This window comes from Polyodon spathula, chromosome 49 (genome assembly GCF_017654505.1).
Source record: "Polyodon spathula isolate WHYD16114869_AA chromosome 49, ASM1765450v1, whole genome shotgun sequence".
Taxonomy (NCBI): domain Eukaryota; kingdom Metazoa; phylum Chordata; class Actinopteri; order Acipenseriformes; family Polyodontidae; genus Polyodon; species Polyodon spathula.
The window spans coordinates 1,010,161-1,025,998 of NC_054582.1; the positions used below are offsets into that span (position 1 = coordinate 1,010,161).

At 38.7% G+C, this 15,838-nt stretch overlaps 1 protein-coding gene across 2 annotated transcripts in view; it reads left to right on the forward strand.

Annotated features, from left to right (window-relative positions):
- The window catches only part of mvb12bb (multivesicular body subunit 12Bb), a 41,847-nt gene that overhangs the window by 16,073 nt on the left and 9,936 nt on the right, over positions 1 to 15,838 (forward strand). For both annotated transcript variants that reach the window (XM_041238630.1, XM_041238631.1), the window contains exons 7-8: positions 2,689 to 2,786; positions 15,736 to 15,791. In XM_041238630.1, coding sequence (XP_041094564.1) covers positions 2,689 to 2,786; positions 15,736 to 15,791 — 154 coding nt within the window. The remainder of the gene's footprint in view (positions 1 to 2,688; positions 2,787 to 15,735; positions 15,792 to 15,838) is intronic.

Below are 15,838 nucleotides of genomic sequence, written 5' to 3' on the forward strand. Positions count from 1 at the left end.
TAATAATTTGAGTCACAGACTTCATTTAACGATAGAGAGACATTGAGGGACTAAGCTGCCCGTCTTTAGCATTACAGTAATTTAAAGACGTCTTGTGTTTGCCAGAGGGTGCTGTGCTTCAGAAGACCCTGATCACACTTGGCAGTTCTCACTCTACATAGAGCATGATAGACGTATTAAATATACAGCAGGTTTTAGATTTCCTTTAGTGCCACTTCATTATTTTTTTGTTGTTGTTATTAAAAGCACTATGCTGTGACTTTGTATGCAGGTGGCCCATATTGTAGATCTGAACCAAATAAGAATATAATGAAAACTTTTCTGTTTTGTCTGGAAGTAAATTTGGCATTCGTCCTAGCTTTCAGAGTTGCAAAACTGCAATTTAAAGTAAGCTCACTTGATTCCACAGTATCCGTGTCTGTGTAGTGCTTTGCCGTGGAATAAAACGGATCTATACTCAGAGTGGCGCTCCCTGTACTTCAGAGTGTCGGATAATATCTGAGTACGGCTGCGCTTTGGAGTAGCACGTCTGCTTATGGAATACTCAGTTTTTTAATTCAGGATTTGGTGTTTTCTGAAACATTTGAGCAGGTGGCGTGGCGAGATGTTTTATTTTGTTTTGCTGAAGAGGCTGCTCATTATACCGCAGTGATGCACAGCAGCTAATCCATCTGATATCAGCCTCCCCCGGTATGTAATCTAAACTCCCAGAGGACTGCCGCCGCTTAACGGGTTAAAACCTGTAATTGTTTAAATCTTCCAGGCTGCGCTCCCAGTTTCGTGGTAATTTAATGAGGAACTACACTGTAATTAAATATTCAAATTAGAAATAAGTGTCAATATGGCTTCTCGTTGCTTGGAATGATGATTAATTGTATTCAGAACTCTAGTGGCCGACATAATCTGAATAAAAAGCGGTGCTGTTGATTATGCAGCAATACACTTGCCATGTTTTTGTTTTAAGAATTAGACCTGTAATTGATTTGCCATATGCTGCCCTGGTGTGCTCACTTAAAAGATATGTGTTTAGGAACCTCGGGATTTGGTCCCAGTAAATTTGTTGGGGGTGGGAAGCGTGGCTTTTTAATTTCACGTTCTGGCAGTTTTTTTTTTTTTTTCTTTTCCTCTTCACTGATATGACGGCCGTCTGTGAAAAGGCCCAAACAACCTGCTGTGCTTGTGTGCGGACTGTTTGTTTGGGTCTTGCTCGGTTTTGCAGGTTTTCAGTTTGGAACAGATCTGGTCTGGACCTGATTTTCATTTGGGTTTTTCCATGCATGTGAATCGGATCTACTGCCCTCCGAGGTGATCCCCATCAGATCACACTGCCTTAGCAGCATATTTAACATGCTTTTAGACCCCCATTTCAATCAATATTAGTTACCCTATCAAATTATCTGCAGATAACTCTTTAATTCTGTACTTCTTTACTACAGGAAGACAGACTCCTGCTTTTAGTTCTTGCGAGTTGTGTTTCAGAGCTTCAGTAAGCTATCTATAGCAGTGAAAAAGAATAGCCTTTACTGTATAAAACACAAGATCCTTAGATCTTGGAAAAAGCAGCGTAATGCATACGGCTTGCTGGTTAAATGGCAGAATTTGCTGAAATGCTGAAACTTGGGGTAACAATGCATTGTTGGAAAGTGGATGACATAAAACGCAATTGTTTTTTTTTTTTTACAGAATACTATAAATATTTAGAACGTATCTTAGATTTATCTTTGCGACAGTATTGCTAAGAATGCAGAATTTTTTTTCTTTTACCTGTTTTGCTGAAAGAGCACATTGGCAGTGTCCCCTTTTTGTTTGTATCGTTTGTGAAATGCCTGTCTCTCTTTCAAAGCAGTGTTCTGTGTTTTTATGTTGGAATCAACCTTTGCGATAGAAGGGAAGTCTTCATTAAATGTGGCAAACGGTTCCAGGAGATTGATGCCAACCTTTTAAAAATGCACAACTTGCCTGGATTTAACACCTCTGAATGTAGATGTAAATGAACAGGAATAAGTCAGCCCCATCAAAGAAAATAAATCTGGGTTTCAACCATCACTTCCAGGATGCCCTATCCTGTCTCTGGTGTGTGTGTGTGTGTTGTATAAAACCATTAAAAGATTTACAATGATACCGCTTAGCATCAAAACGAAAAAAAAAAAACAACACCTTTCTGTTAGCAGTTGTTTTCTGTTTGTCTTATTTTCTGTGCTAAAGTATTCAATTAATTTTTTTTTTTTATTTATTTATTGTTTGTTTATTAACTAAAGCAACTCCTTCTAGTTCCAGATTTGCATTTATCCTCTGCTGCTTCTACAATCTACAAGAATTATGGATGAGCGACAAAAAGAAATCTAAATATTATGACTGAAATTGCTTATCCTTTTTCCGTGTGTGTGTGTGTGTGTTTTTTTCTTTACATTCAGTTGGATTTGGATAGCATCGTGTTGTAAATGCACTGGAATGGTATTTGCCACCTGGGTTCTACTGTTGTAATCGCAGCTGGGGAATGGATAAGCCTTCCTTTACACAGTCTTCTGTCAACATGCTTTTTGGAGTTATGGTTAGGGTTTTTATTATTGCTCGGAGGGGTCAATTCCCTTATCCCGCAACCTCGTCACGAGTTCTAAACAGGGACGCCACTGCTTTAAATCTTTTAATCGTTAGATTTCTTGTTTTTTTTTTTTTTCTTTCTTGCAGGCACATATCCATGACCCTCCCTGCCAGTTTCCGTGGTAATAGAAACAACTCCAGACCTGACTGCGAACACCAAAGCTCAAACCTGTATGCCATATCTGGTAAGTGCTTAAGAAAGAATAAGCTTAAATGCCAAGAGCTGAATTCAATTTTGAAGATTAACGCTCATGCAGTTGTAGTACAGTACCATATATTACCTTTTCACTGCCCTTCTTAAACACAGATCATGGTGTGCTTTACATAGTTTCTTTTCACTGACCTGACAAACACTCTCAATCCAATTTAACTGGCGTGTCGCAGATATCAGACCTCTGATCTTGAGCTCCAAAGTTACATCCATTTCATAACCAGGATAACTCTGTAATTACTGGTAGTGAAATAATGACCTTGCGTTGCGCAAAACATGAGCCAGCAAGTCTCAGCAAGTGTGAGAAATGTATACTCAAGCTGGATAGGAACCCAACCAGTCGATCTAGTGCTACATGTCCGTTACAGTTTCAAGAACAGTGGATGCCGTGCATAATTAACTTGGATCTGCAGGAAGATCTCATATCCTCTTCCGTGTCAGTGAGACACTCAAGGGCTGAACAAATCAGCTGTTCAGTAATCTCTGTGTGTTGGACTGGTTGTGCTGGTTTTGCCAGTCAGAGCTATGTAGCGTGCAGCTGATGCTACTGTCCTTCGAATACTCTAGGTAAAACTTTAAATAAAAAAAAAACATGGGACAGGAAATAACAAACATCATTGAGCATTTTAAAACGTTCCCAAACCCATTTTCCCTTTCTGTTTTTTAGTTGTTAGTATCGCATTAAGTTGAGTATTGGACAAAGACGTATATAGAAACTGTTTCAGATTGCCCTGTGCTGTTTGAATCTTGCTGCAGCAGGACCTTCTTATTTGGGTGCACAGAGACACCCTGTGGTGATTGGAGCCACGTTTTTTTTTTTTTTTTTTTTTTTTCTCCTCTTTTCCTCTCAAAAAGATGAAAGAAAAGCACTGAACCTGAATACTGAACTCTCTGCACACCTTGCTCTGTTTCACATGCTATTCGATCCGGAACTAGATTGAAGAAAAGCTCAAATCTAGCAGCAAGATTGTAAACATACAGTAATTCTGCACCAACCAAGGTTATCTATTGAAAAAATATACAAGCTTTTAATATGGCTTACCATTTCCATTTTCATCTATTGTATGCACAGTCGGTTTATATTCAAGATGTATATTCAAGTGAAGGGGGGTGTCTTGAAAGCTGCTCAGCTCTGTGTTGTGCCACCAGTCACGATGCTCTCGCTGAAAGCAACGTTGCTGTTGCTCAGTTTTGGGGTACTGACCACCCCTGTCAGAGTGAATACCTGCTATCTCTCTTTCGATTGGCTCAGCTTCTGAGGGGTCTTTATCTGTAAGGCTCTGGGCTTTTGCCTCCTCAAATCCTGAAAGCCAGCTTCAAGTTTCAGACCAGGTACATTGCGAGTTGTTATAAAGGATCACCTTGCTACCCTCCAGCCATTCTTGACAGGTGTCTGTTCAGAATCAAGACCATGTTTGTCTTTATTGTAGTATAATGATGGTAAACCCCTCCCTAAAAAGTACCAAAAAAAAAAAAAAAAAAAAAAATAAAACAAACGGTTGAAGCAGATGGTGAGGTGTGTGTTAATTGTAAGGTGTTCTGTGTATCCTGTACCAGTGTAAAGGTGTTGTTGACAGGTGGCCAGGCTTCCGCTATATAAAACCATGTGTGTGTTGTCAGGACTGTGCAGGCAGCCCTTTCCTGATTGATGAATTGCCTGCTTTCTCTATTTAAACCTTCCGTCGCTTACAAAACAAAAAAGCCTGCGTAAGGAGGGCAGAAAAGAACATGTCAAAAATAAAATCATCTTGTGTGCTTTACCTATGGCATCTGCAGATGTTGAACACGGGCTGTGTGACATTTATTACCGAAATATTAAAAAAAAAAAAAAACTGTTGCTGTTATTGATTTGGCAGTGCCTCTGGAGAGAGTGTGCGTTCTGAACCGTACTCTTTCAGCACCAGCAGCACTGACTTGTCCTTTTCACAAGCGATGAAGCGATATATAGAAATGTTTTCAGCTTTTTGAAACTTATTAATATGCCTCCGCTCTGCTCGGTACACAGACAACGCTTCTGAGATGCCTTATCAGGGCCAGAATAATTGAAGGAGATGAAAATATGCAAATTGCCATCATTAAGCACAACACAGGGAACCCTGATAAGCGGATGTTTATCGATTGTTCAGAAGTGACGTTTAAAGCCTTATTTCTGATGGATTTATTTGTTTATTTATTTGTTTGTTTTTTAAAGGATTGTGCACGAGTGAGCTGGGCTGTGGCAGACAGTTAACAAAACGCATCACCAGACTGGTCTGGCGATCAGATAGATACCTTGTCATTTGCGGTGCTGTCAGTAAATGAAAATCCAGTCTGTTGCACGCTAACAGAAGGAGACTTCCAGGTTTTAAAAGTTGGTGGTCTGGTGAGCACCCAAGTAAATAGGAAAGGAGTTTCACTCCCCCAGGTGTATTGATGGATCTCCAGAGCTAGGCTGCACAGCTGTCAACAGCCTGACTCTGATGCTGAGAGTTTCTTGGTAGCTCCAGTGTAATGTTGTATACTGAAACACTAGTGTTATCAGTAGAGACAGCCCAAATCTGTGGATAGTGGAATCCCTCGGAAAATCTGCATTCTCCCGCAGAATTCAGTCTTCCACAGATTAGCCATATTTTGCAGCTAGGTCGTCGTCATAGTTATCCTAAACAGACCGCCAAAGTGGCCTTAAAATATATAACTTAGTTGTTGTTCGCTATTCTAGTTTTGTTAAATTAACAGATGTTTCCAAAAGTAGGAGTTAATTAAAGACTGGAGTTCAGGCTTTGAAAACGTGGCCCAGTACGAAGTCTCACTGGATGTGATGTTTTTGTTTGACGGATTACACTTTAAGTACTTCACCCTTCATAAACCGTGCAGTTTGGAATGAGCTCGTACTGCGATTTCTGTCAGAACGACAAACTCCCCACACACCGCATATTCCTTTATTGGAACATCACAGAAATTAAGGTTTTATTGTTTTGCTTTTTTGATTTTTAATAGCTCTTTTGTACTTGTCACATGGTAGCACTTAATGGACGAAATTATTTATTAAATAGGTTTTCTATCAATAGTTTATTGGCAAGGTGTACAGCGGCAGCAATTAACTCCCTGAAAAATGTGACCTCGCGCATCTAAGAAGATTGTGTAGTTTCTAAATGTGCAGCACTTAAAACTTTATATCGTTTAAGCAATCTAAAAAAAATAGCAATAACTGTGTGTTTTATAATTACATTTAAACTGTCGCACCAATTACCTGTGTTGTCAAAGACAGGAATTTCACAAGCTGTCACCTTGTAGGAGTTCTCTAGGGAAGATGAGCCGAGACATGTGATCAGCTGTGCATTTGGGAGGAGAGTTAGCATTGCCGGAATAAAATAACCCCCCCCCCCCCCCCCCCCCCCAAAAAAAAAAAAAAAAAAGAGTACCAGGCAGGCAGCGTTTTTGTGTGTGGCATACAACTACGAATCCCGCTTCAACAGCTGCTTTTGATGTGAAGCAATCCTTGTGTTTGTTTGTTTTTTGAGAGATAAGTAAAGCAAGTGAAATTGCACAAGCTGAAAATACCTGTTGCTTTAAAAAAAATAAATAAAAATCAGTTTTCTTGGCTCATCATTTCGTTGCAATTATACAAGTCAGGTTAAGAACGGGCATCTAAAAACGTATCTGGCAGTACAGTATTTACATGCAGATATTGAATGAGAATCAGAGTAGCCACTGGGGGCCGTGTTTCGTGGTGGGTAGATTGAAGTTTGAAACGGGCACAGCTAGATCAGTCTTCAAAGTCATGCTTGACATTCGCGCTGATGTGTGGAACTGGGAGACCTGGATGGAAACCAAGATACCAAAGAAACCAAACAGGAACCAAGATATATCTGACAGCTTCTTCGTTTAATATGCATAGTACAAAATACAGATGAAAAGACACACGGCTCTTATGAAAAGGGATGCCAGGGCTCTTTTTTTTAAGGGAGGAGGAGGGTGTTAAGAACAATATTTATTTTGACTCGAGGAATACATTTTTCTGTGCTGTGCCTTCAATAAAAATAAATGCTGCTTAGTATTCGCCCGTTGTGTTGAATTAACTTGATCACGCCCTGACATGCTTTTCCACCCCGGGAAATAACTTAATTGTAGTTCTTGGAGTGATCCCTACTAAATAGTTAATCCCAGTAGTAGAAAAAAAATCACGTTGGACAGAGTCTGTTGCATGAGTTTCCTCTCCCTTCCATAGCGTTCCAGTGTAGAGTATTTGCATTTCATCTTGCTAATTGGGTTGGGGGAATCGGTAACACAGGTCAGAGGTACCGTGTAGCCTCTGTGATTTATAACCAGAGCATTCTTTCAGATTGAGGTGACAACTTTATGTGGAACTGGAACATTTCAATTCTTTGATGTATTGCAATGCGTGCACCTGTTAAGTAAAGTATATAGTTTAACTGTGTAAAACATGAACATACACACACACACACACACACACACACACACACACACCAAAAAACAACGCAATAAAAAAAATGGCAGTAATGAGTTAATGTTTTGTAAGATATTGTCTTTTGCATCTCCAAAGTGAAGACTGACATTCTCATTCAACCTAATATTCAGTTGAATTCCAAAAATAAAGGGGGAGCGATTAACAGAAGAGGCAAGCAGTTTAAAAAAAAAAAAAAAAAAAACACACCTCGAAATGAACTTCATTTTTGTAAAATTTCATGGCAGTTTAGATGACAATGATTTTTGATTCCCCAGAACCGATATTGGAGTCCTTATTAAAACTCCAAATAATTGGAAAATGCAATGAAGCTTTCCAATTAAAGCACGGCTTTATGCTGTTTAATAATACCCCCATAATATTAGAGCTTATGAACTGACAGGTGAGTTGGTGTATGAATAAAACATAAAGTCAGCAATAAGGGACAGAAAGATGGAGACAGTTGTTGGGGGCTTTTAAATGCTCGATTGTAATTTGCATATATTAATCTCCTCTTTTCAAGCTTATCGGGTGTTCTTCAGTATTTTGAAGTTAAAATAGTGATGACAGGCAAGGGTATGCTTGGTTTTTTCAAGGATTTATTGCTTGTATAATTCCGGGTCTCTTAATAAGCCGATATGACTGATCCGCGTAGTTCTGTAGAATTCGGTTAATTGTTCCAGATGGTGTGCAGTGATTATGCAAAATTACTTTTTTTTTTTTTTTTTTTTTTTTCCTCCTCCACACACCATATTGTGATTGACTAACATGGAATTATTTTACAGCAGTTTTGATCGATTCTAGAACACGTCAGGAGCGATGTATGCTACACGTATCCCAAGGGTTTCCAGTGTCATTGTCCGACCACTGTGTCGTGCACATTTTTGCTGTATTAGAAAGTGTGTCCTAATGCTGCTTTATTTATTTATGTATTTATTCATTCCCCCAATGTGTGGTGTCCTGTTGCACAGCAATACAAAGAGAGAGGTTTGTTTTAAGAAGCCAACTTTTTTTTTTTTTAAATGCACAGTTGTTCTAAGGGGTGTTATAGTTACTCTAGAGCACCCTTCATTACTCCAAACTGTGTTTTTATTTTATAAAGAGAAACATCCCATTCATTGAACAGCTATTTGGAGTGATGTTCTCTCTCTTTATTCAAGACGTTATGATTTAAGTAAAAATTAATTATTGTGGGGGGGGGGGTTCTGGAATAATACTCATGTTAGTAAGTAGTTTGGTTAGTTTGCCATGTTTTAATTAATGTTGCACTAGTGTAACAGTCTAACAAGCATTTTAAATGTATTTGCATGAGGTATTCAGTAAGCTATATGTATAGATAACATCTAAATAAATAAATAACAGGAGCCCTTGTGTGGTTAAAATGTGCAGTTTTGTGCGCTGGCGAATAACAGATTTCTTAATACTGTATTTAATTGGCCAATTACTTAGGGATAATTTTCTTGCTTCATTTTTTATCAGCAACAAGACAGGACTCACTCTGTAGATGATCCCTGACAGAATTTTATCATTTTATCCAAGAGAGAGAGAGAGAGGGAGAGGGAAATAAAAAAATCATCATCTTAATATCTAATTGGAATTGTGTGTGTTTCAGAAGTCGTTAAATATAGTTTAAAGAGATTTATGCTCAAATATTCCTTAAAGATCGTTTTAATGGGTCCATTCACTTGTTAAGTTTGCTATTAATGAGCTCCTAATAAATACAATGACAAGAAGCTCTAAATGGAAGTCATTTTGTAAGAGGGCTTTTGGGGGCAACATGCCTAGCAGTGTAATCATGAACGCCTGCTTTTGTTTCACTGTGAGCTTAATAGGTGGTGCTTGTCAATGTTAGCCGAGGCAGTGTTTTCAGCTTATAGGAAAGCCTGGAGTGACTCAAACCGCTATGCAATGAGAGCATTATCCCTCGCTGGAGGGAAACATCCCAACTGCAGTACAGCCGCACTCTCGTCACACTTTAGAGTAGGGATGTCCAGACACTGTCCTGGCGGGCCGTTCCTCTCCACTTCTAACGGGTAAAATGAGATCATTCACCTCCTCCAGGGTCTGGAGGGTTTAATTGGTTCCGTTAAACTGTTTAGAACAGGGTTGGAACAAAGACCAATTGTCCAATTGATATGAAACCTGTCTGTCCTGCTGTTGCAGATTTAAATAATGGGATTGCATTTTAACAATTGCTCATCAATGTATGGTTTAGTCAATATAATTAACTTTCAATTAAGTGTAATTTGCAATATGTTCTATGAATACCTGTAGCTATATTGTCAGTCCCATTGTCTGGGATTCACAGTAATAAAAGGTTTACAGCAATAAAATACTATCATTTTTAGTACTAGAAAATGAATACAGTACCGTTCCCGTAGTATAAGATAGCACAGTGGTGTTTTAGTAGGAGAATGCAAAGTATTTAATGAATGCATAGAACCTCTTGGTAAGAATGTTCTGTGCCAGTGGAGTAATAAAGATTTCATGACTAGGTGGTGGAATACTGGAAATTAAAATCCATTCATTTGTCACAGAATCTTTTAATCTACTGAAAAATCACTTCTGGGCTTTTACTTCTGGAGCCAGTATATGAGCTCACCCCATAGGGTAATAGACATTGTGGATTTCCAAACAGACCTAGCTCTGCCTGCCTATTGCACGAAGTCCCTGTGTGCCGTGCCACTCTGTTTCACGAGTGCATTCTCACTCCCGCTAGTTCTGACACCTCTCGACTGGGCTCATGCATCTTCAACAAAATACAGCAGCGGAACAATACAGCGCGAGAGACAAACGACACGCTAATCAATGCAAAGCATCAAAGCACAACCGAAACGAGGAAGAGAGAAGAGTTGAGAATGATTTATACAAATGGATTGAGACACGGGAGAATGGGACCCCCCTCCTTGCATGGGCTGCATGGTTAATGAGCTTTTTGTTATGAGTATGCAATTAACAGAATTTTTTTTCTTTCTCAGTTGACTTCATAACGCTTATAAGCTTTGTTTTTAGTCACCAAGAGTTTGTGGGGGGAGGCTGATTTTATTTATTTATTTATTTATTAATTTATTTATTTATTTATTTTTATTTGTCTTATATAATTGCCAAATTGGTTTGTCAGAGAGGCGATAAACAGTGGACTTCTGATAATTGGAAGTCCTGTCCCTGAAGTCCGAGGGCCTGCGCAGCGCTTGAACACTCAGTACGGCGCGCATTTGAAAAGCCATAACTAGCTAATAACTTATAACGGTGTCGTCGGAGAGTAATGGTATGCTGATTAGCATAATTAATGACAAATGGCGGTGCGGAATTGGTGGATTGGTTTAGCGGATGATGAATGAGTTAAAAGCCGAGGTTGGAGACTGCCAAGGAGGCCTCACTGGCTGTCAGCCCTTCTGTTCCTGCTTTGGCAGACCTCATTAGTCACCATGTGAGGTGCCAGCTTACATTCACTGGTACCGTGAACACAGAAAACTTAATAACACCAGCAAACTGAAAAACGCCTGCTGCTTTATTTAGAATCTTTTCTGGGACTCTTTCAAAGCCAGATGTATATTGTTGTTGTTTTTATATATATATATATATATATATATATATATATATATATATATATATATATATATATATATATAATATATATTTGTGGTTGTTTAGTTGTCCTTTCCCTTAGATTTATTTCCAGTTTCCATGTCTGACATTGAGTTTCTGGAATCTCACTGCTTTGAATTCACTGCTTTCACCAAAAAGCCGTTGCGAAAAAACATAAAAGCTTTATGTCAAAACTTTTCTTTAAATGTATTGCCAAGGTTCTGTTTTAGTAGTACTGCTACAGTATATATCTTGTCTTTTAAGTGATGGATGAAAAAACTTAGTTAATGTCTTAGTTACTATTCACTGATTAGAGATAGGACCTTTTTCATTTGAAGTTTATATGTGATTAGTATTCCATAATTTAAAAAAATGTATTTTATTTAACTGTGTTGTAACGTCTTGCTTTTTATTAACAAATTGTATTAAAAAAATAGCTTGTAGATTTTATTTGGCATTCTACTCTGCGTTATTTGCATAGGCTGTTGTGTTCTAGTACAAAAACAAAACAAACTTTCCACATTTTAAAATGACATGTAAATGCTCATTAACCATGCCTCTTGGAAGTCTTGAAATATGTATCTTTTTAGCTGGAGATGATGAGGGGAAAAATCTATATATGTATCTCCGGAATTGAATTATTTGATAGTCATTTATGTAAATGATGCCGATTAAAATTGATTTATGTCGACATGGTCTTTCTTTCTTAAATTACCCTTTCGTCAAAAAAAAAAAAAAAAGGCCACATTTGATGATACCATGAATAAAAAAATAAGAGACGGGAGAGAGTGCTGTAATTATATTATTCTTTTGTGCTTTGGAACAAGATTACATGCTATAGAGCTGACTGCTTGTGCCTTATTACCTCATGAAAAAAAAACCTTCATGTCAATGGCACCATATCATTACTGCTCTGGGCGCGGGAGTCAATAGAATAATCTGAAAATAGCAGTCTGTGATCATCTGTTCTCATAGCACAGGTCACAAGCTGCAACACCTCCAAAATCCTTCCTGTCAAGGTTTGGGGGGGGGGGGGGGGGGGGGGGCATTCTCTCTCATTAGGCAATTTGACTAATGACTAGCTGTGGCTGAGCAACTATTCAGGGACCCATCGCCTTCCCCTACCACTCTCAGAGCAGCCTGCAAAGACAGCCTCTATTGCAATGGCACAGATGGCAAACCCCAACGACAAAATAAACTACAATATGTCTTGGAGACGCTGTCAGACCGGAGCCTATTTGTCATGTCACAGCAGCCTATTGGGTTCGGGAGTAGAGGCAGACCCCCAACCCCCCACCCCATTATCATATCTTAGAGGCAGACCCCCCCCCTGTGCACCCATTCTTTATGTGCCCCCCCCCCCCCCCCCCTCTTCTCGTCTCCATTTAATAAAACTACAGTACCATAGGGTATATTCCGCAGAAATTCACTTTGCTTTTTTTCCCCGGAAATGAACTTGAGACAGGATTTGATTCAGCTGAGCGGGAGGGGCGAGGGAGGAGGATAAGAACGGTGACAATAGACAACTTCATTTCTCTAAATATGTCCTGTTGTAGTTCCTTTGAAGGTGAAACGACAATTTCATTTTTAGCTGTCGGTTCTTCCCATTTTGTACAGAGCTTTTCATCCTTTTATCTCATTTCTTTTTACTACTACTGCATAGCTTTTGATTGCCTGAAACGACTCTACTGTAGACATTACTCTGCCTTTGCTTGCCTTTTATTCTGGAATGGGAAAGTTACTGTGTCCAGGGTGACCATGTGCAGGAACTTCACACAACGCTGTCTTTTGTATACAAACCTACAGAGTAGCCTCTACAGTATCAGCATTCCTTAGCAATACTGTGTTCTTTTTAGTTTGCCCCTGTAGATAAAACTAACTAGCATCAAGCTTGTCAATAATGCTTTTAAAAAGCACCACAACACACATTCCCTTTCAGACACAGATCAGTTATTGCATGGATCTGTAGAACAGCATGGGCAAAAGTCTGGCTTGGGAAGCATTTACTGCAGCAGTCCTGCTTGCATTTAGATGGTGCCAAACACTAATGCAATTATTATTATTTTTTTTTTTTTTTTTGCAAAACCCTGCTTGCTAAAGATACAGTATGTGTTTAAATCCAATACCTGAGGTGCAAAGCCTTTTTGTTTCTGTCGTGGGTAATAATAAACACAGTGTGTTTCTGGGTCACGTTAACTTCCATTAATAGGGTGCTTGTCATTTGTCTCTTGTCTCGACCCCACGTGCTCTAATGAGCGTAGTCTTCCCAGGGGCGTGATGCTGAAGCTCATTTTATTGTTGTAAGCCATGTGTTAACACCAAATATAAACTAAATCATTCTCACAGAAGATGCTGCAATTGCCAGAATGCAACTTGTGAGTTTGTTAAATCGGAAATGGCAGGATGTTCTCATGTGTTTTTAATTTGGTTGTTTCTTTCTATAAAGTACACGTTAAGCACATTTCAATAGTTCATCCGTCACTACTGTATAAAACACTCTATTAGTGAATGTAGAAATGCTAAAGCAAATGTAATAAATTCAGCAGCTAAAAGTGGAAACGTTTCGTCTTTGTTTCGTAAATTCTTTGTTAGTTGAATTTAAGTTTTTTTTTTAATTTTAGTATTTCTATGTTTTAAAATCCTAGAAGCAAAAAAATAAATGAATAAAGAAATGTGTTATATAACCCTAAACCAAAAGACAGAGTGGTGTGTGCTGGCTGCTAATTTTGTCAATGCTGTAACTAAATGAATTCTTAACCTAGTGCGCAGTGTAAGGTTGGTAAAGGGTTAATGGATGTTAGTTGTTGTTTTTTTTTTTTTTTTTAAGCATCAAAGGTTTATTTTCTATTGTATGCGAACACATGAAATAATGTGTGAGGGGAAGGGAAGGGAGCTCAATCCCTTGATTTTCTTAGACTGGTGCAAACTAGATCATGAAAGCCAGCGCATTTCCCAGGGACCTGTAGGTATGTAAACTCCTACACTGCAGAGCATCCAACAAGAGAGGTGTGAGGGATTAGTGCTCACTGCAGTGTGGAAGCAAAGCCCTCGGAGTCCTGAAACAGCCATTCATCTATACCCAGGAGCTAAATATGACAATGTTAGCATTTTTCATTTTCCTGACGTTACCATTAATAAAGCAATGATCCAAAAGGGGCTTTGCTGACTCTGTTCTTTATACTTCCATCACTCACGACTAGATCATTTCGCACAGGATCATTTTTGAAATTAAGTGACGATTTAAAAAAGAAAAAAAAAAACTTAGCTCCTGTCTTTCTTTTTAGTTCATAGGTTTCTATCAAGTCATTAACGTGCCGTGACAAACAGCTACTTGGCTATGTGGATTATTAATTATCTCCACAATTCCCCTGCTCCTCGTTTGGTCTGAAAAACTGAATCTCCGTACAGGACGCATTGGCTTTCTGTTGACAGGCTTCTGTTTCATCTTTACCTCGAGCAAGAGCTTGATCTGACTTAGCACTGGGACCAGCCGGAAATTGGTTTCGCTGCTATTTTCGCAAACTCTGTCCCGGTGTAAGGTCCTACTGTCCTTTTTTTTTTTTTTTTTTTTTTTTTTTTTTTTTTTTTAAGGATGAGGGTGTTGTAGTGGTGATAAAATACACTTGTATAGTTTTGTAGCAAAACTTGCATACTGTAAAAAACTGCAGCCACATTGGTTTTCCTTCAGTGATTTTAACCCTGGGACTGCGGACCCCAGAATTCAAGTCTTTTAATAGAGAGCCAGCGGAGTGAGTGAACTTCTCATCCTTGTTTGTGTGATACAGTACATCACTATTTACGACTATTACATTTGTGTTAGGTTGTGATCATACTGTCTGTGCTCCAGTTACAAGGTCATGCTGTCTCTTGGTGTGGGGGGGGTTAGCCATGGGGAAAAATGCATCATCAAGTCAGAGTCTCAGTCACCCTGGCTAGGGGTCAGGAGAGACTTGCAGTGCTCTCCGTAATCAGTACAATGTGTGTGTTTTATTTATGTATTTTATTTTATACAAATTTACTCACCGGAAAAGCCAAACAGCTTGTTTACAAAGGCGTCCCAGGGGAAAGGCTTGCAGCAAATTGCAGTTACATAAAACAAGCCTAATGTTTCAGAATTTAGGCTTTAGTTAGGAAAAAATCCATTATGATTACTTTTTTTAATTTATTTTTATTTTTTATAGGAATGTCCATGATGGTATACACTTTAGGAGGATAGCTCCTTGTAGTTCTGTAACTAGATCCTAGTCCACCCTTGAATCCTGAGCTTTGTAGTCCCGCTGTGGTCAGACAGTTTGGTGGTTCAGTTTGTTTCAAAGCCCCACCTCATGAGTGGAGCCCAGTGATCAAGAGGACATCAGTGAGCTCATTGTTTTCCCATCAGCAATCCCCACTTTTTAATTTTTAATGTTTTTAATAAACAAAGAGCCGTGTTCAGGCCTGACAGTCTCGACGCGTCAGTGTGGGGTTACTGCATTAATAACTCACTTCCCCACATCACACCATTTTTAACCATGATCATTATGATAAAGGGCATATACTTAATTACAGGCCAGCTTAATTACAGCTCTGTTGAAGCTCGTTTGTTTGGGAGAATGCTAATTATACTACAGAGCTCTTGGCACATCCTCTATCCGCTATCATCTCCTTGCCTCTGTAGACTTGACTTATTTTATGCAAAATAACATTTTTATCTAGCGAAATGTATTATTCATTGAATTACTTTACTGACTAGTAAAGATCTGATATACGGTAAAATACAAGTTACTGTTTGGATTACACGTGTAGTCTACATGAAACGTGCCCGGTTATATTCTATACATCTATTACAGTGTGAGAGTTAATCTTCTGCATTTGTGTAAGTGTTCCTGTTTATTTTATTTCTGTCTTTCAGCAATGGATGGTGTGCCTTTCATGATTTCTGAGAAATTTGCTTGTGCATCCAACGACGTAAGTTATCCAGTTTTTTGTTTTTGGTGATGCAAAATTAAATTAAA